This window comes from Hylobates moloch, unplaced genomic scaffold (assembly GCF_009828535.3).
Source record: "Hylobates moloch isolate HMO894 unplaced genomic scaffold, HMol_V3 SCAFFOLD_15, whole genome shotgun sequence".
Classification (NCBI taxonomy): Eukaryota; Metazoa; Chordata; class Mammalia; order Primates; family Hylobatidae; genus Hylobates; species Hylobates moloch.
Window position 1 is genome coordinate 92223076 of NW_026652290.1, and position 23348 is coordinate 92246423.

At 52.1% G+C, this 23348-nt stretch overlaps 1 protein-coding gene and 1 pseudogene across 1 annotated transcript in view; both read right to left on the reverse strand.

The window, feature by feature from the left end:
• CKM (creatine kinase, M-type) overlaps window positions 1–14929 on the reverse strand; it is a 30601-nt gene extending 15672 nt beyond the window's left edge. Inside the window, exons 1-3 of the mRNA XM_058428595.1 lie at window positions 14882–14929; window positions 1745–1955; window positions 34–188 (exon numbers count right to left, since the gene is read on the reverse strand). Of these exons, the coding sequence (XP_058284578.1) occupies window positions 34–188; window positions 1745–1937 (348 nt within the window). The 5' untranslated portion in view covers window positions 1938–1955; window positions 14882–14929. The remainder of the gene's footprint in view (window positions 1–33; window positions 189–1744; window positions 1956–14881) is intronic.
• Window positions 14668–15136, reverse strand: LOC116483685 (small ribosomal subunit protein uS9-like; annotated as a pseudogene).
• Between the last annotated feature and the right edge of the window lie 8212 nt (window positions 15137–23348).

Below are 23348 nucleotides of genomic sequence, written 5' to 3' on the forward strand. Positions count from 1 at the left end.
CCCTCAGCCCTCCCCTCCCGCGCAGACACGGACCTTGAGGTTTTCATGGTTGAGGTCAGTCTTGTGCTTGTCAGTGGGTTTGTAGCCCCCGTGGCGATCCGAGATGATGGGGTCGAAGAGTTCCTTGAAAACTTCATAGGACTCCTCATCACCAGCCACGCAGCCCACGGTCATGATGAAGGGGTGACCTGGAGGGGTGGGGGTGAAGTCAGAGCTGCTTGTCCCCAGCAAACAGGGCCTGGTCTCGTGGGCTCAGTGGAGACTGTGTGGACATGTGTATGTCGGGGTGGGGACGGGTACATTCAATACCTCTGGGTGGGAATTGAGAATAATAAGGGTTGGGTGCGGTGGCTCACGCCTGCAATCCCAGCACTTTGGGAGGGTGAGGCGGGTGGATCTCTTGAGGTCAGGAGTTTGAGAACAGCCTGGCCAACAGGGTAAAACCCCATCTCTACTAAAAATACAAAAATTAGCTGGGTGTGGGGCACACACCTGTAATCCCAGCTGCTCGGGAGGCTGAGGCATGAGAATTGCTTGAACCAAGGGGATGGAGGTTGCAGTCAGCCAAGATGACACCACTGCACTCCAGACTGGGTGACAGAGCAAGACTCTGTCTCCAAAAAAAAAAAAAAAAAAAAAAGAGAGAAAGGACTGAGGACTGGTGGGAACTAGGAGGGAAGGCTGGGAGAGGTCAAGGTGGCTGGGCTGGGAGGGGGTCAAGGTAGGAGAGAAGAAAGAATGCTGGGGGTGGGGTCGAAGGAGAAGGGGGAGCTTCAGAGGGTACATGGTGCTAAAAACATCAGCATCTCGGAAACATTAGCACCCAAAGTCATGACATCTTAGCCAGAAATGTTAGGATCTCAGGCTACTACCTGCCACAGACGGTCAAGAGGGTAAGAGACTTGAAAGACCCTCTTATTTCCCAGTGGAAAAACAGGGGCCAGGAGAGAGGGGCCTCTCCCCGGCATCACACAGTGAGCTGGACGTGAGGGGCACTAGAGCCTCCTCTCCACTCCCAGCTCTCTTCGCCTTGCAGTGTCCTTTGAGAAATAACCATAACATTAACAACATCCCCTGTCAGATTCTTTTTTTTTTTTTTTGAGACAGGGTCTCACTCTGTGGCTGGAGTACAGTGGTGCGATCTCGGCTCACTGCAACCTGCACCTCCCAGGTTCAAGCGCTCCTCCCACCGCAGCCTCCTGAGTAGCTTGGACCACAGGCCCTCATCACCACACTTGGCTAATTTTTTTGTATTCTTTGTAGAGACAAGGTCTTGCTATGTTGCCCAGGCTGGTCTCAAACTCCTGGTCTCAAGTGATCCTCCCACCTGGGCCTCCCAAAGTGCTGGGATTACAGGCATGAGCCACTGTACCTGACCCCCCTGTCAGAGCTTGAGCACTCACTTGGTGCCAGGCGCCACTCTAAGCACTGCACAGCCATTGACTTGTGTTTTCACAACACGGGCGCCCATTTTTCAGATGAGGAGACTGAGGTTTGAGAGATGAACTGACCTCCTCGGGGATCTCACATTATTCTTGTGCATGTTTATTGCATGGTTTGCTGCGTGACTTGCACTGTCCCAAGCCTTTATATATATTAATGCATTGATTCTCACAACAGCCCCGTTTTACAGATGAGAAAACTGAGGCTCCCCCCCGCCTTCAGGGGAGGTGGGATTGGGGCATGGCCAGCAGCCTGCAGACCCCCCATGTAGCCCCTTCAGTGCTCCACCGGGGAGGCTCACCTGGGTTGTCCACTCCTGTCTGGATGACATCATCTAAGGTGAAGCCAGATGGGGTCTCCTTGTCCCGCAGCTTCTTGTAGAGTTCAAGCGTCAGTACCTTGGCCATGTGGTTGTTATGTTTGCTGAGGTCGGGGTACTCCTCCTCAGGCTTGTAATTCAGCTTGAACTTGTTGTGGGTGTTACCAAACGGCATGGTGGCGGTGTCGGAGACCTGATGGGCAGGACAGGAGGGGAAGATTGAAGATTAGCTCGCATCTTTTTTCTTCTTTTTTTTTTTTTTTTTGAGACGGAGTCTCGCTCTGTCACCCAGGCTGGAGTGCAGTGGCGCGATCTCAGCTCATTGCAAGCTCCACCTCCTGGGTTCACACCATTCTCCCGCCTCAGCCTCCCAAGTAGCTGGGACCACAGGCGTCCACCACCACGCCTGGCTCATTTTTTGTATTTTTAGTAAAGACAGGGTTTCACCATGTTAGCCCGGATGGTCTCGATCTCCTGACCTTGTGATCTGCCCGCCTCGGCCTCCCAAAGTGCTGGGATTACAGGCATGAGCCACTGCACCCGGCCTTTTCTTCTCTTTTTTGAGATGGAGTCTCACTCTATTACCCAGGTTGGAGTGCAGTGGCGAGATCTCGGCTCACTGCAACCTCCACCTCCCAGGTTCAAGCGATTCTCCTGTCTCAGCCTCCCAAATAGCTGGGATTACAGGCGCACACCACCATGCCCGGCTAATTTTTTTGTATTTTTAGTACAGATGGGGTTTCACCATCTCTACTGGTTGGCCAGGCTGGTCTCAAACTCCTGGCCTCAAGTGATCCACCCGCCTCGGCCTCCCAAAGTGCTGGGATTACAGGCGTGAGCCACTGTGCCCCGCCTAGCTCGCGTCTTGCAGACAGCAGCAAGAGAACCGGGCGAGGTGTCAGGCAGGCTGTGTGACTTGGAGCAAGAGAAATCCTCTCTCTCAGCCCCTGGGTCTCAGCAGGAAGGCATCCGGAGTCTTAGATCAAGGGCCCGGCTCTGCCATATCCCAGCTGGGTGAACTTGGACTAGTCATTCTTGCTGGAAACTCAATTTCCCCAGGTGGAAAACGGGCCCCACGCGGAGGCTGGAAAAATATTATGTGTGGGTAAGAGTGTGGGTTCTGGAATCAGCCCAGGGTTTGATTCCCAGATCTGCTACCTACAACCAGCTGTGTGGCCGGGGGCAAGTTGCTTAACCTCTCTGTGCCTCAGTTTACTCATCTAGAAAATGATGATCCTAACAGCACTCACTGCATGGGAGTGTTGAAAGAATTAAATGTGTGAATGCAGGTGTAGCTCTTGGAACAGTGTCTGGTACACAATAAGCATTATTTCACTTAGCTGCTATTATTATTATTATTATTATTATTATTATTATTATTATTATGTTTGAGACACAGTCTCGCTCTGTTGCCCAGGCTAGAGTGCAGTGGCGCAATCTCAGTTCACTGCAACCTCCACCTCCCAGGTTCAAGCAATTATCCTGCTTCAGCCTCCTGAGTAGCTGCAACTACAGGCGTGTGCCACACTTGGCTTTTTTTTTTTTTTTTTGGTATTTTTAGTAGAGATGGGGTTTCGCCATGTTGGCCAGGCTGGCCTTGAACTCCTGACCTCAAGTGATCCTCCCAAAGTGCTGAGATTACAGGCGTGAGTCACGGCACCTGGCCTGTTGTTGTTATTTTAAAGGTTCGTGTGAGGAGCTGGTGAGAAAGTGGAGGTGAGGGTGCTGCTGGGAGTCAGTATGTGAGCAGGTTCTTGGATTATCAATGCAAAGACAAAGGGCTGGGTCGGGGGAGGGCTGGGTGGCTGCCCCCACCTCTGTCTGCTGACAATTCTCCCACAGGGCTCAGCAGGGAAGAAAAGCTCAGCCTCTGGGTTATCAGAAGCCGGTTCAAATCCCACCTATGCCATTTCCCTGCTGTGTGACCCCAGGCCAGTCACTAGGCCTCTCTGGACCTCTGTCTCCCGTGAACTGAGCCTGCCCCATAGGATTGCCAGGATCCTCTGAGCTTGGCCATGAGGTTGGCTGAGCACAGGCCCTGGCATAGAGTTGGAGCCTGGAACCCTGGTGTCTGCTATTATTGTTATTACTACTTTTTTGTAGAGATGGGGTCTCACTATGTTGCCCAGGCTGGTCTGGGACTCCCGGCCTCAAGTGATCCTCCAGCGTCGGCCTCCCAAAATGCTGGGATTATGTGTGTGAGCCACTGTGCCCGGTCCTATTGTTATTATTATTTTATTCACTGGACCCAGAAAGGAGAAGGGACCCAGAAAGGAGAAGGGACCTCCAGCAGCGGTGGGAAAGGGGGATGGGAAGCGGATGGGATTGTGGGAGGGAAATTGGGACCACGGTGAGCTGAAGCCAGGGAAGAGGAATAGGGACCCGCCAAAGACCTTGGGCGCTGCTGTCCAGGGTGGTTATTTTTAGAATCTGGCAACTGGCTGCCACCCCGCCCCCAGCTGCTGCCCCGCCCCACCCCCACATTCCAGGGCTTGGCTTGCACCAAGTCAGCAGGCCCAAGACAGGTGGGCCAGGGTGGCTGGGAGGACATGGGTCCAGGCCTCGGGGCTCAAGGACATCCCGGGATGGCAGCCCAGACCCCCTCCCTTCAGAGGATGCCCCCCCAATCCCTGCCAGGGACACCCCAGGAGAGGGCACTGAGGCAAGATGGGTGACCCCCCCCACAAGAGACATAAGCAGAAAGCCCCAGAGCCACACACCCCCACCACCGCAGACTCCCCAGATCACACTGTAAACTGAGTCACACAGTCACACTTCCAAGCTCAAGGACACGCCCAAGATAGAGGCACTCATGTGTCCGCTACCAAGTCAGATACAAGGTCACAGGGACCCACACGGTAGCAAACGCAAAGAAGCCTGCGACACCTGCTCTTGCAGACTCTGCTAGGCGACAGACACACCTCCTACGGCTTGTGGCGCCAGTGTTGGCCACAAAGTGTAATGAACGCAGGCCTGGCTCAACAGCCCCTTGCAGGGGGTAACAGTTGGCAGCTGTCAGGACCCCTTTCATGTCTGGGATCCCTCCCCATAACTCAAGACTTGTGCCGCAGAAACCACAGGTCCCAGTGGGGGGTTCAGGCGGCCTCACAGATGGAGGGGACTCCCAGACACACAAGGGTCAACTTTCCCATGCACCGACCTGCCTTTGTATAGGAGGATGTTGGTGGGGCAAGGGGTGACACACAGGCCCTTTCCCAACCAAGACAGCCTCTAGCACCCACAGAAATCCCCTACTCTGGCCCCCACCCAGATTCCCGCCCCATGCAGTACCTGGCTGGGCTGAGCTGAAGGGGGGTTGTCTGTATCCTGGAGGTGACACTGACCCAAAGGAAGGGCCTGCAGCCGTGGCCTTATATAGGGGGACCTGGGCTGTGCTGTTGGCTGGGAGGGGCTGTCCCCAGGGAGGAGTTCTGGAGGGCAGCTGAGCCTCTCACCTCCCCTGGGCACCATGCCCACCCTGAACCCAGGCATGCCTTGCGCCCAGCCCCATGGCCTTGTATGGGCTGAGTCGCCCCAGGGGCTGGGCTCAAGCCCCACCACCAAGCTGATACCCTAACCAAGTGCTGAGTCGGGCTGGCGGTGGGGACAGCTGGCCCCCCGCCGGGAACATGGGACGGTGGCTGGGAACGTCCCAAGCACGTAGAAGCCATCGTCCCCTGGCCCCTGAGTCTCCTTCAGCCACCAGCCCCTCCTGTGGCCCTCGGCTCCTCCTGTGCCCCCTGGGCCCTCCCCACTACCCGAGTCCCAGCAGCACCTCGGGGAACCAAGGTGTGGCTCCAGAAGGAGCGGGTACCCTGTGAGCAGGAGGAAGCAGAGGCCGGGAGAAGGACCAATTGCAATGGAGGGCAGTCTAACCCCAGAAACCCGCGCTTGGGCGCCCCTTCCTCCTAGGGACTGAGTGGAGGGGAAACTGAGGCTGGCTGAGTTGGAGAGACTCAAACTCAGGGCAAGGGTGGGAGGTGGTGGTCACCCTCCCCCCGACTTAACCCTCGCCCCCTCGGTGCCACTGGGAGATTTCCGCTGTGCGGGGGACAGGGAGGGTCTCGGCCGCCGGGAAAGGAGTTATTTTTAGAGGGCGCTTTGCTGTCTCCTCCCCCGTAAAGGCCGAGACCCGAGGCGCTGGGTATGGGGGGTTAGGGGGCAGGTGTTGGAGGGGGGTTCGCCACGTGTCCTGGTTAATTATAACCGGGCGTCTCGGGTGTCCTCGGGCCTCACCTCCTTACAAGGGCAGCCACGGGGCCCTGGGTGGCCGCTCCCACCTCCCGGGGAAGGGGGCTGGGCAGCGACGCCGTTCAGAGCGCGGGCGCCACACTCGCGCAGATCTGGGCAGAGCAAGCGCTCTCGGCGCCTCGGCTGTGACCAAGGACTTCCAGGACTGAGAAGGGGGTTCATATGGAGGAGGGTATAGTATAGAGGAAGCCGCTTTCTCCTCTTGGGACGCGCCAAGATTGCAGGCCCATGGGGTCTCCTCCTCCAGGGAGCTCCCAGGATTGCGACGAAGAAAAGAATGTCCCTTCCCTCTGGGTTCCTCCCTCTCCCAGGGTCTCCTGGGTCTCTCTCATATCTTCTTAGGCAGGTGAGGATTGGCTTAGAGAAAGGGAGCCTCTCTGCCTCTCCCCTAGACTCCTGATCTGAGCGGGGAGGGGAGAGGGGTGCTTTAGAAATATTTACATGGGGCCCAGCCCTTTCCCAGCAAGCTCAGATTGGCAAGGGTCTCCTTCACGGTTACGGAAACTGAGGCCCAGAAAACTAAATGGAACTGGTCTCGAAACAGTGATCTATCAAGCACTTCCTGAGGCTACAACAAAACACAAAACCCCCGCCGTCCTGGAGGTGATAGTGCAAGAGGGGCACAGATGAGGGGACGCCACAGCAGCAGGGGAGGTCGAGGCAGGCCTCTTGGGGAAGATGACATCTGAGCAGAGACCTGAAGGAGAACAAGGAGCCAGCCATGTGCGGATCTGGGGGGAACAGCAGGTGCAAAGGCGCTGAGGTGAGAATGGCTGGGCACATCTGAGGACAGACAGGAAGGAGGCCAGGGGGCTGGAGCAGATGGGGCCAAGGAGAGAGTGGGAGGAAGAAGATGAGGTTGGAGGGGGGACAGGAGCAGACCCATGGTGCCCTAGGGGCTGTGGGAGGAGTTTTAATCCCATTGTGTTTGACAGTGAAAATGTTAGATGGGCCGGGCACAGTGGCTCAGGCCCGTAATCCCAGCACTTTGGGAGGCGGAGGCGGGCGGATCACTTGAGGCCAGGAGTTCAAGACCAGCCTGGCCAACATGGTGAAACCCCATCTCTACTAAAAGTACAAAAATTAGCCTGGCATTGTGGCACATGCCTGTAATCCCAGCTAGTCAGGAGACTGAGGCATGAGAATTGCTTGAACCTAGGAGGTGGAGGTTGCAGTGAGCTGAGATGGCACCACTGCACTCCAGCCTGAGTGATAGAGCAAGACTCAGTCTCAAAAAAAGAAAAAGAAAATGTTAAATGAACCAGGTATAGAAAGACAAACATCACAAGTTATTTGTGGGATCTAAAAATCAAAACAAGGAGGCTGAGGCAGGAGGATTGCTTGAGCTCAGGAGTTCGAGACCACCCTGGCCAACATGGTGAAACCCTGTCTCTACTAAAAATACAAAAATTAGCTGGGCATGGTGGGACACACCTGTAGTCTCAGCTACTCAGGAGGCCAAGATGGGAGGATCACTTGAGCCTGGGGAGGTGAGGCTGCAGTGAGCTGTGATCGCGCTGCTGCACTCCAGCCTTGGTGACAGAGCGAGACTGTGTCTTAAAAAAAAACAAACAACAAAAAAACAAACAATTGAACTCAGGGAGACAGAGCAGAAGGATGGATACCAGAGCCTGAGAAGGGTAATAGGCCAGGTGCAGTGGCTCACACCTGTAATCTCAGCACTTTGGGAGGCCAAGGAGGAAGCATTCCTTGAGCCCAGGAGTTAGAGACCAGCCTCAGCAACATAGCTAAACCCCATCTCCGCAAAAAATAAAAAAACTACAAAAATTATCTGGGCGTAGTGGAGTGCACCTGTGGTCCCAGCTACTCAGGAGGCTGAGGCAGGAGGATTGCTTGAACCCAGGCGGTCGAGGCTGCAGTGAGCTGTGATGGAGCCACTGCTGCCCTCCATCCTAGGCAAGAGAGTGAGACCCTGTCTCACACACACAAAAATTAATTAAAATAACTAAAGGAGTATAATTGGATTGTTTGTAATATAAAGGATAAATGCTTGAGAAGATGGATACCCCATTCTCCACGATGTGATTATTACAAGTTGCATGCCTGTATCAAAACATTTCATGGCCGGGTGTGGTGGCTCACGCCTGTAATCTCAGCACTTTGGGAGGCCGAGGTGGGCAGATCACCTGAGGTTGGGAGTTCAAGACCAGCCTGATCAACATGGAGAAACCCCGTCTCTACTAAAAATACAAAATTAGCCGGGGTGGTGGTGCATGCCTGTAATCCCAGCTACTCGGTAGGCTGAGGCAGGAGAATCACCTGAACTCGGGAGGCAGAGGTTGCCATTGCACTCTAGCCTGGGCAACAAGAGTGAAACTCCATCTCAAAAAAAAAAAAAAAAAAAGAACAAAACGTTTCATGTACCCCATAAATATACACACCTACTAAATACCTACAAAAATGTTTTAGAGTAATTGTTTAAAATATTAAATGGAAAAAATCATCATCATCATCCCACTGTGAGATTGACAGGAGGCGCTGAGGGTCATAAGCAGGGAAGAGGCTGGATCCATGCCACACACATTTTGGGTGGCACGGCCCAGCCACACCTTGTGGGAGGGTTTGATTTTTTTTTTTTTTGAGACGGAGTCTTTCTCTATCACCCAGGCTGGAGTGCAATGGTGCGATCTCAGCTCACTGCAACCTCCGCCTCCCAGTTTCAAGCAATTCTCCTGCTTCAGCCTCCCGAGTAGCTGGGACTACAGGCATGGGCCACCACGCTTGGCTAACTTTTATATTTTTAGTAGAGAAGGGGTTTCGCCACGTTGCCCAGGCTAGTCTCAAACTCCTACCTCAGGTGATCCACCCGCCTCGGCCTCCCGAAGTGCTGGGATTACAGGCGTGAGGCACCCTGCCGGGCCCATTGCACATTCTTTTTAGCCACACAGTGCCAGAAGCCCTTTCTGTTTGGGGATTCCCCACTGTTAAGCCCGCCTCCTCTGGAGCAGCCAAAGATGCCAGAAACTCAATTTCCCAGAATCCCTTGCAGCAATGGTCCAGGCCAGTGACCTGGGCTGAGCCAATCAAACACTCCAGCGGGACCTTGTGCCGTGAGCTCCCTCTGCTTTGAGTCTTAAAGAAACAATTGGCCTTGGGGAGCTTTACAACCCTCATCAAGTATCTTCATCCCACCCCCCAGAGCCCGACTATCAATCAGACCTCTGCCTCTCCACTGCCCACACTAGCTCAAGACCCCCTCCACTGTCCCTCCTGACCCAACTTCCTCCCTGGACTCCTGTCCCAGTCTTTCCCACTCCCACCTAAACCCTACCTGCTGACCTCCCCTCCTCAGAGCTTGCCATGGCTCCCCAGTGCCCTCAAGGTAAATGAATATTTATTGACTAAATAAATAATAGTAACTGTATCTGGCAAATGTAGGCGAGAGTAACCACTACCCAGCTTAAATAGAAAGGACTCTGCTATCGGCTGGGCGCCGTGGCTCACTCCTGTAATCCCAGCACTTTGAGAGGCCAAGGCGGGCGGATCACGAGGTCAGGAGATCGAGACCATCCTGGCTATCACGGTGAAACCGCGTCTCTACTAAAAAAAAAAATACACACACACACAAAAATTAGCTGTGCGTGGTGGCAGGCGCCTGTTGTCCCAGCTACTTGGGAGGCTGAGGCAGGAGAATGGCGTGAACCCGGGAGGCAGAGCTTGCAGTGAGCCGAGATCGCACGACTGCACTCTGGCCTGGGCGACAGAGCAAGACTCCATCTCAAAAAAAAAAAAAAAAAAATGGACTCTGCTAACAAAATCGTTGGAAGGGCTGAAGGAACACTCCTCGGGCCCCAGAACTACTTTCCTACTTTTCCTCTGGAAAATCTAGTCTTTAGCTTTCCAGCCTCTTCATTGACAGGAGAATGTGGTAGAAGGAGGTTATCATGGACATTAAACAGCCACTCCACAAACAAGTTTTGTTTGTTTGTTTACACATGGGTTCCTGATGGGATCTTGCTATGTTGCTCAGGCTGAGGCACAGTAGTTATTCACAGGCACAATCATAGTGCACTGCAGCCTCCAATTCCAAGCCTCAAGCAATCCTCCCGCTTCAGCCTCCCGACTAGCTGGTGCTACAGGCACGCGCCGCCACGCCAGGCCCTGACAGTTAACTTTTATTGAATACACCTATATGTCAAGTACTGTGCTAAGTGCCTTACATATGTTGACTTATTTAACATCCCCAACAATAAGGCTCAGAGAGGTTAAGTGACTTGCCCAAAGTCACACAGCTGGAAGGGGGCAGAACTGGGAATCAAATAGGTACAAGGCTGGCAAGAATGGATTCAGGCTTTGGTGAAAATAAATTCCAGGCTTCACCCCGACGTCAGACTGTATTGTCAGCCAAAGGTCTCTTTCTAGGTCATCAGGCTCTAGTGTACTCACTTCCCCGACCCATCTCCCATCATCCCAGTCATCTGACTTCAGGGTCCAAGCACTTTTACGGGTATTCACTAGTTTAATTTTCCAACAGTCCTATGAAGTGAGTACTGCCATTTTTTTTTTAAATTTACTTTTCTTCTGGGAGTCTAGAAGGTACTGCAGCTTTTACAAATCAGGAAAGTAAGGCTGACCCAGAGAGGTTGCAACACTTATCGAAAGTCACACAGCAGGGAAGTAGCAGAACCAGACTGAACTAGGCTGTCAGTCCTAGAGCTCGTCTTCCTAATCCCTTCCTGATCCCCACTTCTTCATGTTGAAGCCCCATTTCACAGAGGACGAACGCTGGGGCTGAGAAAGGGCAAGGGAGTTACCTAAGGTCACAGCCAGTATAACTGGAATTACAGTCTACACTCTTCTGCCTCCATTCCCAAGGCAGCCCTGCCCTCAAACCCTGTCTTACTCTTAAGCATCTCATCTGTCTCTGTCCCTACCCTCAGGAAGAGGCTGCCACCTCCAGGAGAGACTCTGGGAGGGCAGCACTCCACCCCCATGGCCCATCACCCTGTAACGCCCTCCCCCATCCACTCCTCAACAAGTTGTAAATCAAGGCCAGCCCCAGGGCTGGGGAGTTGAGACCCTGCCCATTCCTCCTTTCTGTTCCTGGAGAGCCAGGCCAGGCCTGCAGCCCCATAATCAGCTGACTAGGGTCTGGTCCATAGGGTAGTGGGTGGTGAATAAGATAACGTCTTTCATGGCTCCCAACTTATCCTGCCCCAGTCTCTCCAAATCAATCAATCTTTTTTTTTTTTTTTTTCTTTGAGATGGAGTCTCGCTCTGTCACCCAGGCTGGAGTGCACTGATTCGATCTCGGCTCACTGCAACCTCTGCTTTCCGGGTTCAAGCCATTATCCTGCCTCAGCCTCCTGAGTGGCTGGGATTCCAGCTGCCATCCACCAGGCTTGGCTAATTTTTGTATTTTTAGTAGAGACAGGGTTTCACCATGTTGGCCAGGCTGGTTTCCAACTCCTGACCTCAAATGATCCGCCCTCCTTGGCCTCCCAAAGTGCTAGGATTACAGGCAGGAGCCACTGTGCCTCGCCTAATTTTTGTATTTTTAATAGAGATGGGATTTCACCATGTTGGCCAGGCTAGTCTTGAACTCCTGACCTCAAGTGATCCACCCGTCTCAGCCTCTCAAAGTGCTGGGATTACAGGCATAAGCCACTGCACCCAGCCCCAGATCAATCAATTTTATCAAATTAGCTATACATTTCCCTCTAGGTGCTGCTTTAGCTCTATCCCAGGTTGTTTTTTGTTTTGTTTTGTTTTGTTTCTTGATGTTGTTTGTTGTTTAGAGACAGGATCTCACTCTGTCTCCCAGGCTGGAATACAGTGGTATGATCTTGGCTCATTGCAGCCTCCATCTCCTGAGCTCAGCAATCCTCCCATCTCAGCCTCCTCAGTAGCTGGGATCACAGATGCATGCCACCACGCCCAGCTAATTTTTGTATCTTTTATAAAGACACAGTCTTGCTATGTTGCCCAGCCTGGCCTTGAACTCCTGACCTCAAGCAATCCTCCTGCCTCAGCCTCCCAAAGTGCTGGGATTGCAGGCGTGAGCCACCATACCTGGCCTGTTTTTTTTTTTTTTTTGGTTTTTCCTTTTTTTTTTTTGAGACAGAGTCTCGCTCTGTCGCCCGGGCCGGAGTGCAGTGGCATGGTCTCGGCTCACTGCAAGCTCTGCCTCCTGGGTTCACGTCATTCTCCCGCCTCAGCCTCCCGAGTAGCTGGGACTGCAGGTGCCTGCCACCACACCCGGCCAGATTTCTTGTGTTTTTAGTAGAGACGGGGTTTCACTGTGTTAGCCTGGATGGTCTCGATCTCCTGACCGCGTCATCTGCCCGCCCCAGCTTCACAAAGTGCTTGGATTACAGGCATGAGCCACCGTGCCTGGCCCATACCTGGTCTGTTTTTATATTCTATTATCGTTTCAAATGCATTTTTATTGGAACTGTTATATTTGGAGTGTATGGATGTTCACACTTATTCATATTTTATTTTCTCAAATTTACTCTTTTTTTTTTTTTTGAGATCCAATTTTGCTCTTGTTGCCCAGGCTGGAGTGCAATGGTGGATCTTGGCTCACTGCAACCTCTGCCTCCCAGGTTCAAGCGATTCTCCTGCTTCAGCCTTCAGAGTAGCTGGGACTACAGGTGCGTGCCACCACACCTGGCTCATTTTTTGTATCTTTAGTAGAGATGGGGTTTCACCATGTTGGCCAGGCTGGTCTCGAACTCCTGACCTCGCAATCCACCCACCTAGGCCTCCCAAAGTGCTGGGATTACAGGTGTGAGCCACCATGCCCAGCCTATTGAGGCATAATTTCTATTCAGTGAAGTGCCCTAATCTTAAAATCAATGAACTTTTATATTCGTGTATGTACGTGTGAATAAGCATCACCAGGATCTAAAGAGAGACTACTACCAGCTCCCAAAGAAACTCTCATATCCCCACCAGTGAATGTCTCTCTCTCCTCCAAGAAAATGTTCTCACTAGGCACGGTGGGAGGCCTAGGTGGGTGGATCACTTGAGGTCAGGAGTTCGAGACCAGCTTGACCAACGTGGTGAAACCCCGTCTCTACTAAAAATACAAAAAATTAGCCAGTTGTGGTGATGCATGCCAGTAATCCCAGCTACTTGGGAGGCTGAGGCAGGAGACTGTCTTGAACCCGGGAGGCAGAGGTTGCAGTGAATCGAGATAGTGCCATTGTACTCCAGTCTGGACAACAACAGTGAAACTCCATCTCAAAAAAAAAAAAAAAAAAAAGAAGAAGAAGGCCGGGCCACCCTCCGCCTCCTGGGTTCAAGCGATTGTCCTGCCTCAGCTGCCTGAGTAGCTGGGATTACAGACACGCGCCACCACGCCTGGCTAATTTTTGCATTTTTAGTAGAGATGGGGTTTCACCATGTTGGTCAGGCTGGTCTTGAACTGCTGAGCTTGTGATCTGCCCACCTCAGCCCGCAAAGTGCTGGGATTACAGGCATGAGTGACCACACCCAGCCCACTTGTCTGATTTCTTTTGCTCAAACTTATGTCTCTTCAGATTCCTTTCTTTCTTTCTTTTTTTCTTTTTGTACAGATGAGGTGGGTCTTGCTATGTTGCCCAGGCTGGTCTTGAACTCCCAGCCTCAAGTGAGCCTGCAGCCTCCAATTCCAGGGCTCCAGGCTTAGCCTCCCAAAGTGCTGGTGTGGCAGGAGAATAGGGAATTAGGGTAACTGGGGGTTCATCAGGTACAGCCGGTTTGCATAAGCAACAGAATAGCAGGTGCAGTCAGTTCATAGAGGCAGGAGAGCCACAGGTGCATACAGGCTATATTCTCCCTCCCATGATAATAAGCCACTCCAGCCTCTGATTGACTGCGAGCCAGGTCTCCACTTGGGCTCTGACTGGTTGTGAGCCAATCCTTCATAGCGTGTAACCAATTGGAGGCCTCTGAAGGGTACCTAGGGGTGTTGCCGGGTCCTTTTTAGCTTAATAAAAACCGTAACTGGCAGGCCTGGCGCGGTGGCTCACTTGTAATTCCGGCACTTTGAGAGGCCAAGGCGGCCAAATCACTCGAGATCAGGAGTTTCAGACCAGCCTGGCCAACATGGTGAAACCCCGCCTGTACTAAAAGTACAATAATTAGCCAGGCGTGGTGGCACATCTGTGGTGGCTCGTGCTAGGAGTCCCAGCTACTCAGGAGGCTGAGGTAGGAGAATCGCTTGAACGCGGGAGGCAGAGGTTGCAGTGAGCTGAGATCGTGTCACTGCACTCTCCAGCCTGGTCAACAGAGCGAAACTCTGTCTAAAAAAAAAAAACAAAAAAAAAAACCAACCCTAATTGGGGAGGTGCTCCAGCCCGCTCCCACTCTGTGAATTGTCCTGGATAAATATCTGCTTTGTCTTTTGTGACTTCGTTCTTTTTTTTCTTTTTTCTTTTTATTGAAACACACTACACCAAAATGCAATAACTTTTTTTTCTTTTCTTTTTTTGACTCTCACTGTGAGGCCCAGGCTAGAGCGCAGTGGTACGATCTTGGCGCACTACAACTTCCACCTCCCAGGTTCAAGTGATTCTCCTGCCTCAGCCTCCAGAGTAGCTGCGTTACAGGTGTGCACCACCACGCCTGGCTGATTTTTTTTCTTGAAGTTTTAAAATCCCTCAAAAACTTTATTATAGAGGTGAATTTTGATCGTCTTGATGGGCTTATTGGTAGGATTTCTGGTAACTAGCACAGGCACCAGGGCCTCCAAACTTTTTGGATTCACAGCGATGGGGATCAGCTATCGGCAGGGTCTGGTCATACTGGATGAGGATGTCTTTGATCTTCTTGGAAGCCTCATCGACATATTTCTGGTAATAGGCCCTCAGGGCTTTGGGGATGGACTGACAGCATAAATCTAGGCTACGTGACCACTACCCTTCACATGGACATGGATGTCCACACCAGCAAATCGCTCCTTGCCGAGACCGAGAAGCAGAACTGGCTCCAGCAGCTCGTATTGTAGCGTGCGCAGCTCGATCATCTCCAGGAGCCGCCCGTTCACCTTGATGAGGCCATCGCCGCGTTTGCAGTCCACCACAGCTGTGGCTGTTTTCTTGCCACCTGCACAGACTGCAGCGGGCCCTCGGACCGCATGGCTGCGAGCATGAACTAGAGACCCTCACCATGTGGCGCTGCAATCGGAAAAAATAAGCTAATTTTTTTTTTTTTTTTTTTTTTTTTTTGAGAGGGAGTTTTGCCCTTGTTGCCCAGGCCGGAGTGCAATGGCGTGATCTTGGCTCACTGCAACCTCCGCCTGCCTGGTTCAAGTGATTCTCCAGCCTCAGCCTCCCGAGTAGCTGGGATTACAGGCATCTGCCACCACACCTGGCTAATTTTTGTATTTTTAGTAGAGACAGGGTTTCACCATGTTGGCCAGGCTGGTCTCAAACTCCTGACCTCAAGTGATCCACCCACCTGGTCTCCCAAAGTGCCAGGATTACAGGCATAAGCCACTGCGCCTGGCCATTTTTTTTAATTTTTATTTTTTTACATTTTATTTTTGGTTCATAGTTTTTTACATTTGATTTTGGTATATTTTTATTTTGGAGACAGGTTCCCACCTCTCGCCCCACTCTTTTTCACCCAAGCTGGAATACAGTGGTGCCATCATATCTCACTGCAGCCTTGACCTCTGGGGCTCCCACCTCAATCTCCCGAGTAGCTGGAACTACAGGTGTGCACCACCACACTTGGCTCATTTTAACATTTTTTTTTTTTGTAGAGATAGGGATCTTGCTATATTGTCCAGGCTGGTCTCAAACTCCTGGTCTCAAGCCATCCTCCTGCCTTGGCCTCTCAAAGTGCTGGGATTACAGGTGTGAGCCACCATGCCTGGTCAATAGCTCTTAAATGGATGTGGGGTTGGCTGAGAGTTGGCCAATCCAGGCTGGGCTCAGATGGGAAGCTCTGCTTCATATGGGAACCTTGTGGAGTGCAGGCTGAGGGGAGAGGAACCTCTCAGGGGAAGCCCGTCTCATGGCGATGCTGAGATGCAAAAAGAAATGTTCAAGGTCTCTTGAGGCCTAAGCTTAGAACTGACACGACTGTCGCTTGTGCCCATCTGCTGTTGGCGAAAGCAAGTCACATGGCCACACCCAAAGTTCAAGGCCCATCATTTTGTCCTCCTCCACAGGTAAGGATTATATCAGGTGTGCTTTTCTTAAATGGGCCCACACACTCATACATCCACACACGATCCATATTCATGGAATATCTCTGGAAGGATATTGGAAACGATCATCAGGTTTGCTTGCGCGAAGGGTGTCTGGGGATCAGGAAGAGAGAACACTTACTTTCATTCTGTAGTGTTTTATTCTTTATGTCTATGAATGTTTTTTCTGACTGCATTCCTTTTTTTTTTTTTTTTCTTTTTTTTTTGAGATGGAGTCTCACTCTTTCGCCCAGGCTGGAGGGCAGTGGTGCGATCTTGGCTCACTGGAACCTCTGCCTCCCGGGTTCAAGAGATTCTCCTGCCTCAGCCTCTTGAGTAGCTGAGACTACTAGCACGTGCCACCATGCCCGGCTAATTTTTTGTGTGTATTTTTAGTAGAGACGGGGTTTCACCATGTTGGCTGGGCTGGTCTCAAACTCCTGACCTCAAGTGATCCACCTGCCTCAGCCTCCCAAAGTGCTGGGATGACAGGTGTGAGCCACCGCTCCTGGCCATTATTTTTTAAATTAAAAAATTATGGCCAGAAGGTGAAAATAGAAAAGCTCCCACCCTATGTACCCATTTTCCTGACATGGCAAACTAAGGCTTTAAGGGATAGGGTGGAGTATTTGTTGAATGCCATGTTGGATATGCAAGCAGTTTCTCCTTTCTGAGCCTCAGTTTCCTTTTTTTTTTTTTTTTTTTGAGACGGAATCTCGCTCTGTCGCCCAGGCTGGAGTGCAGTGGCGCAATCTCGGCTCACTGCAAGCTCCGCCTCCCGGGTTCACGCCATTCTCCTGCCTCAGCCTCTCCGAGTAGCTGGGACTACAGACGCCCGCCACCACGCCCGGCTAATTTTTTGTATTTTTTAGTAGAGACGGGGTTTCACCGTAGTCTCGATCTCCTGACCTCGTGATCCGCCCGCCTCGGCCTCCCAAAGTGCTGGGATTACAAGCGTGAGCCACCGCGCCCGGCCTTTTTTTTTTTTTTTTTTTTGAGACAGGCTCTCACTCTGTCACCCAGGCTGGAGTGCAGTAATATGATCATAGCTCACTGCAGGCTCAGACTCCTGGACTCAAGCAATCCCCCTGCTTCAGCCTCCTGAGTTGTTGAGATCACATGTGAAACATCACACGTGGCTAATTTTTTTTTAAACATTTTTTTGGCAGGTGGGTGACGCCTGTAATTCCAGCACTTTGGGAGGCCAAGGCAGGCAGATCATTTAAGGTCAAGAGTTGGAGACCAGCCTAACCAACATGGTAAAACCGTGTCTATACTAAAAATACACAAAAATTAGCCGGGGGTGGTGGTGCATGTCTGTAGTCCCAGCTACTCAGGAGGCTGCAGCAGGAGAATCACTTAAACCCAGGAGGCAGACGTTGCAGTGAGCTGATATCGTGCCACTGCATACCAGCCTGGGTGACAGAGCAAGACTCTATCTCAAAAAAATAAACAGGCTGGGCCCAGTGTCTCATGCCTGTAATCCCAACACTTTGGGAGGCCACGGCCGGCAGATCACTTGAGGTCAGGAGTTTGAGACCAGCCTAGCCAATATGGTGAAACCCATGTCTACTAAAAATACAAAAAAAATTAGCCAGGTGTGGTTCCTGTAATCCTAACTACTCAGGAGGCTGAGGCAGGAGAATTGCTTTAGCCCAGGACACGGAGATTACAGTGAGCCAAGATCATGCCACTGCACTCCAGCCTGGGCGACAGAGTAAGACTCTATCTCAAAAATAAATAAATAAATACATAAATAAATAATTTTTTTTTTTTGTAGAGATAGGTTCACCCTATGTTCCCCAAGTCAGTCTCAAACTCCTAGGCTCAAGCAATCCTCCTGCCTTGGCCTCCTGAAGCCCTGAGATTACAGGTATGAGTCACCACATCCAGCCAGTTTCCTCATTTTTAGGTGGGGCTGGTAATAGTGCCTACCTTGGGGGGTCAGCTACAAAGATTCTGGGGCTCTGCTACTCCTTGATTGTGTGACCTTAGACAAGTTACTCAGCCTCTCTGTGCCTCATCTTTTTCACCTGTGGAATGGAGCGAATCATGGCAGCTGGTGTGAGGATTAACAATTTGTATATAGGAGTTGGCACAGGGCCAGTCTGGGGTAAGAACTCAAACATCAGCCATTGTTGGCGTTGTGCAAAAGTACTTGGAACAGGGCTGGCTTAAAGGAAGGTTTTCCTGGCCAGGTGTGGTGGCTCACGCTTGTAATCCCAGCACTTTGGGAGGCCAAGGCAGGCAGATCACGAGGTCAGGAGATCAAGACCATTCTGGCTAACATGGTGAAACCCCATCTCTACTAAAAATACAAAAGTTAGCTGGGCATGGCGGCACGCACCTGTAGTCCCAACTACTCGGGAGGCTGAGGCAGCAGAATTGTTTGAACCTGGGAGGTGGAAGTTGCAGTGAGCCGAGATTGTGCCACTGCACTCCAGCCGGGAAGAAAGCATGACTCTGTCTCAACAACAACAACAAAAGCAAGAAAGGTTTTCCTTAGTTAACACCTTCTTCTTCTTTCAATCTTTATCTCATTTAATCCTCACCTCAATGCTGTGTGATGAGTGTGATCATCCCCATTTTACAGATGAGGAGACAGAGGCTCAGCCAGAGATCATTGTTCCCCCCGGTTTACATGGAACAGAAATGGCAGGGCCAGGATTTAAACCTGGATCTGCCTGCCTCCCCGCCGGGCTCCATCCCCTGCCCTCCCCCAACACACGTAGTATTTATTGGGTGCTACCCTGTTCTAAGCCTTTTCTGGGGGATTATCCATTAATCCTCACCACAGCTTTAAAGTAGGGTATCCTGTGAGTCTTGTTTGACAGACCAGAAATCTGAGGTCCAGAGAGGTTACTTCTTGGCTCAGAGGGTCACACAGCTAGCAAATGACCCAGCTGAGATTTGTCCCTGGGCTGCCTGGCTCCAGTCCCTGCACTGCCTGTGGTAAGCATGTGGCAGATCCAGATCCAATGTCCAGCGTCCTGAGGCCAAAAAAATGGGGGGCAGGGGAAAGGCTCTGCTGTCCCTCAATGCTGTGCTGTTGAAATAGCTGGAGCTAGCACTTTGGGAGGCCGAGGCGGGTAGATCACCTGAGGTCAGGAGTTCGAGACCAGCCTGGCCAACATGGCAAAACCTTGTCTATACTAAAAATAGAAAAATTAGCTGGGTGTGATGGTGCACACCTGTAATCCCAGCTACTCTGGAAGCTGAGGCAGGAGAATCACTTGAATCCGGGAGATGGAGGTTTCAGTGAGCCGAGATCACGCCATTGCACTCCAGGCTGGGCAACAAAGACACTGTCTTTTTTTGTTTTGTTTTGTTTTGTTTTGTTTTTGAGATGGAGTTTTACTCTTGTTGCCCAGGCTGGAGTGCAATGATGCGATCTCGGCTCACTGCAACCTCTGCCTCCCTGGTTCAAGTGATTCTCCTGTCTTAGCCTCCTGACAAGCTGGAATTACAGGTGCATGCCAACAAGCCCGGCTAATTTTTGTAATTTTAGTAGAGACAGCGTTTCATCATATTGGTTAGGCTGGTCTCGAACTCCTGATCTCAGGTGATCCGCCCTCCTCGGCCTCCCAAAGTGCTGGGATTATAGGCATGAGCCACCACTCCCGGTGAGATGCTGTCTTAATTAAAAAAAAAAAAAAAAAGCTGGAGCTTGGCGCAGTGGCTCATGCCTATAATCCCAGGACTTTGGGAGGCCAAGGCAGGAGGATCGCTTGAGGTCAGGAGTTCAAGACCAGCCTGAGCAACATAGGGAGACCCCCATCTTTACAAAAAACAACAAAAAGTAGCTGGGTATGGTGGTGCATTTGTAGTCCCAGCTACCTGGGACTTGGGAGGCTGAGGAGAGAGCATTGCTTAAACCTGGGAAATCAAGGCTGCAGTGAGCTATGACTCTGCTGCTGCACTCCAGCCTGGGTGACAGAGTGACGCCTGTCTTTAAAAAAAAGCTGGAGTAGGCCGGGCATGGTGTGGCTCACGCCTGTAATCCCAGCACTCTGGGAGGCTGAAGCGGGTGGATCACCTGAGGTCAAGAGTTCAAGACCAGCCTGGCCAACATGGGAAACCCCATCTCTACAAAAATAAAAATTAGCCAGGCATGATGGCGGGTGCCTGTAATCCCAGCTGCTTGGACAGGCTGGGGCAGGAGAATCGCTTGAACCTGGGAAGCAGAGGTTACACAGTGAGCCAAGATCGTGCCACTGCACTCCAGCCTGGGCAACAGAGCAAGACTCTGTCTTAAAAAAAAAAAAAATGCTGGAATAGTTAGGGTATGAGTTTGAATTTTTATTCCCATGATTCAATCAGCACCCATTCTCCCGAATGCCTTCTCTGTGTTGGGCCTATGCTGGGTGGCACTGGGGACACAATAGAGACTGACGTGGCCCCTGGCTCCCTCCTCCCTTCTTGGGGCTCAGTCTAATATGGGACTGACCTGTCTCCCAACACTGATGACCCAGAGTTGGCAGGGCTGGATGTGGGAGCCCAAGAGGCTGGAAACCTGGGAAGTAAGAAAGGGCTTCCTGGAGGAGGAAGCATCAGCACGGGGGCTCAGACAACAGGGAAGTAGAGGGCACGTTGGCTGCAATTCGGAGCGAGTGCGGAGTGAGTCTGGGGTTTGGTCCACGGACCAGCAGCGCCCTCTGCTGGAAGCATCCCATAGTGCAGTGACCGGGGTACAGCGCGCATCGAGCCATGCATGTATGTATGCATTTATTTATTTATTTTTGAGATGGAGTTTCGCTCTTGTTGCCCAGGCAGGAGTGTAATGGTGTGATCTCGACTCACTGCAACCTCTGCCTCTGGAGTTCAAGCGATTCGCCTGCCTCAGCCTCTCAAGTAGCTGGGATTACAGGCGTGCGCTACCACGCCCGGCTAATTTTGTATTTTTAGTAGAGATGAGGTTTCACCGTCTTGGCCAGGCTGGTCTCGAACTCCTGACCTCAAGTGATCCAGCCCCTTCGGCCTCCCAAAGTGCCGGGATTACAGGTGTGAGCCACTGCGCCGTCCTCAAGTTATATTAGAATCATGTCCTCCTAGCTTTGGCCAGCTTACTGTTCTAGGACTTGATTCGTTTATTCAGTCACAATTTACTGAGCACTAACTTTGCATCAGGCTCTTGCTGAAGATACAGTGCTGACAATATACAGCCCTGCCCTCAGAGCTGACATAGTACAGGAGAAAAAGGAACCCATAATATACAGTCAGTAGCGAGTATTTACTAAGTACTTTCTATGTGCAAGGCCCTGATAAAAGTACTGTCCTGGCCAGGCACTGTGGCTCATGCCTGTAATCCCAGCACTTTGGGACGCCGAGGTGGGCAGATCACCTAAGGTCAGGAGTTTGAGATCAGCCTGGCCAACATGGCGAAACCCCGTCTCTACAAAAAATACAAAAATTAGCTGGGCATGGTGGCGGGCGCCTGTAATCCCAGCTACTCGGGAGGCTGAGACAGGAGAATGACTTGAACCCGGGAGTTGCAGTGAGCCAAGATAAGATAGCGCCATTGTACTCCAGCCTGGGTGACAGAGCGAGACTGTGTCTCAAAAAAAAAGTACTGTCCCTGTATTAGTTAACATTCAGTTCTCAAAGCCTTAGACTATTTCTATTTTATTGACTAGGGAAACTGAGGCACAGAGCGGTTAAGTTACTTGCCCAAGGCCTGCACAGCAAGTAAGTGCCGGAATCAGATTTGAACCCTGAGCCCAATTCTTAGATACCACATTCCCTTGCCAATAATGTAATGTATATTATATAACATAACATAATGATGTGATATATGTTATATAAAATAACTTTAGGGGCCAGGGGCTGTGGCTCACTCCTGTAATCCCAGAACTTTAGGAGGCCGAGGCGGGAGGATCACTTGAGGTCAGGAGTTTGAGACCAGTCTGGCTGACATGGCGAAACCCCGTCTCTACTGGAAATATAAAAAGTAGCCGGGTGTGGCGGCGGACACCTGTAGTCGCAGCTACTCGGGAGGCTGAGATGGGAGAATGGCTTGAACTTGGGAGGTGGAGGTTGCAGTGAGCCGAGATCGCGCTACTGCACTCCAGCCTGGGTGACAGAGCGAGACTCCCTCTCAATAAATAAACAAATAAAATAATTTTAGGCCCTGAAAAGTTTTGTGAACAAAATCAAGAGGACTATGTAATGTTTTGGTGGAAGGGTGCCATTTAGAAGGGGGCAATCAGGGAAGGCCTGCCGGAGGAGGTGGCCTTTGAGAAGAGACCTACAGACTATGAGATCTGTGGGAAGAGAGATTGAAGCAGGCCACACAACCAATGAAAAGGCTCCGGGGCAGGCACTGCAAGAAAGCCACCGGTCTAGGATCTAAAGTTTCCAAGGTTTTAGCTTGGCCAAGGCCCCTGCGCTACAATCACCCCGATTCGAGGTGTCCTGGAGGTTACCAGCTCCGCGTGCGAAGTTCTGCCATTCCCGCGGGGCTGGAGCCACGAGGCTGAACTTCCCGCGAGTGGTGGGCGTGGCCGGCTCACCTGCGGGGGCATGGCTCCCGGCCGCCCCGCCCCTCGGAGGAGCCGCCCGCGGTCCCAGACGCCGGGCGCAGCGGGAGCGGCGGGGCGTACCTGGCCTGCGGGACGCGACCGAGCGCAGTGGGGCGAAGCGGGGCCGGAGCCGCCCGCGGTCAGGTGGGCGCCGGGAGTGGGGTGCGGGACTCTCGGAGAGCCGCGATGATGGGGGGCGGGGGTGAAGGGCGAGGACGGGGCCTGGAGCAACCCTGGGCCCGCTCGCCCTGAGACGGGAAAGGGCCTTGGGGCTCCCGGATGCCCCCTGTCCCGTCCTGGGGCTCTCCGGGATCTGGAGGCCTGACTGGGGTCGCACGCCCCCCACCCCAGCGCAGGTAAACAGCGAGGACAGGGCGGGGCCTGGGAAGGGGAGGGAGGCGGCCCTTGCGACGGCGGGTGAGCCTGGTGCCCTGGTGCGTGGGGCTGGGCAGGCCAGGGTAAGTTGGTGAGGCTTGCGGGGCTGGGCCACGATGAGAGTGAGTCTCCTGCCTGCCTGTGAGGCTTTGTGTGTGTGCAAGAGAGAGTGTCAGGCTGTGGGTATGAGGGTGAAAGCGACTGTCCTCCGTGTAACCCTGTGATGGGACTGTGTGTACGATGTGACACTTTTAGCAATGTGAAAATGTGGGCGACCTCTGACTGGAATGGTGTGTGT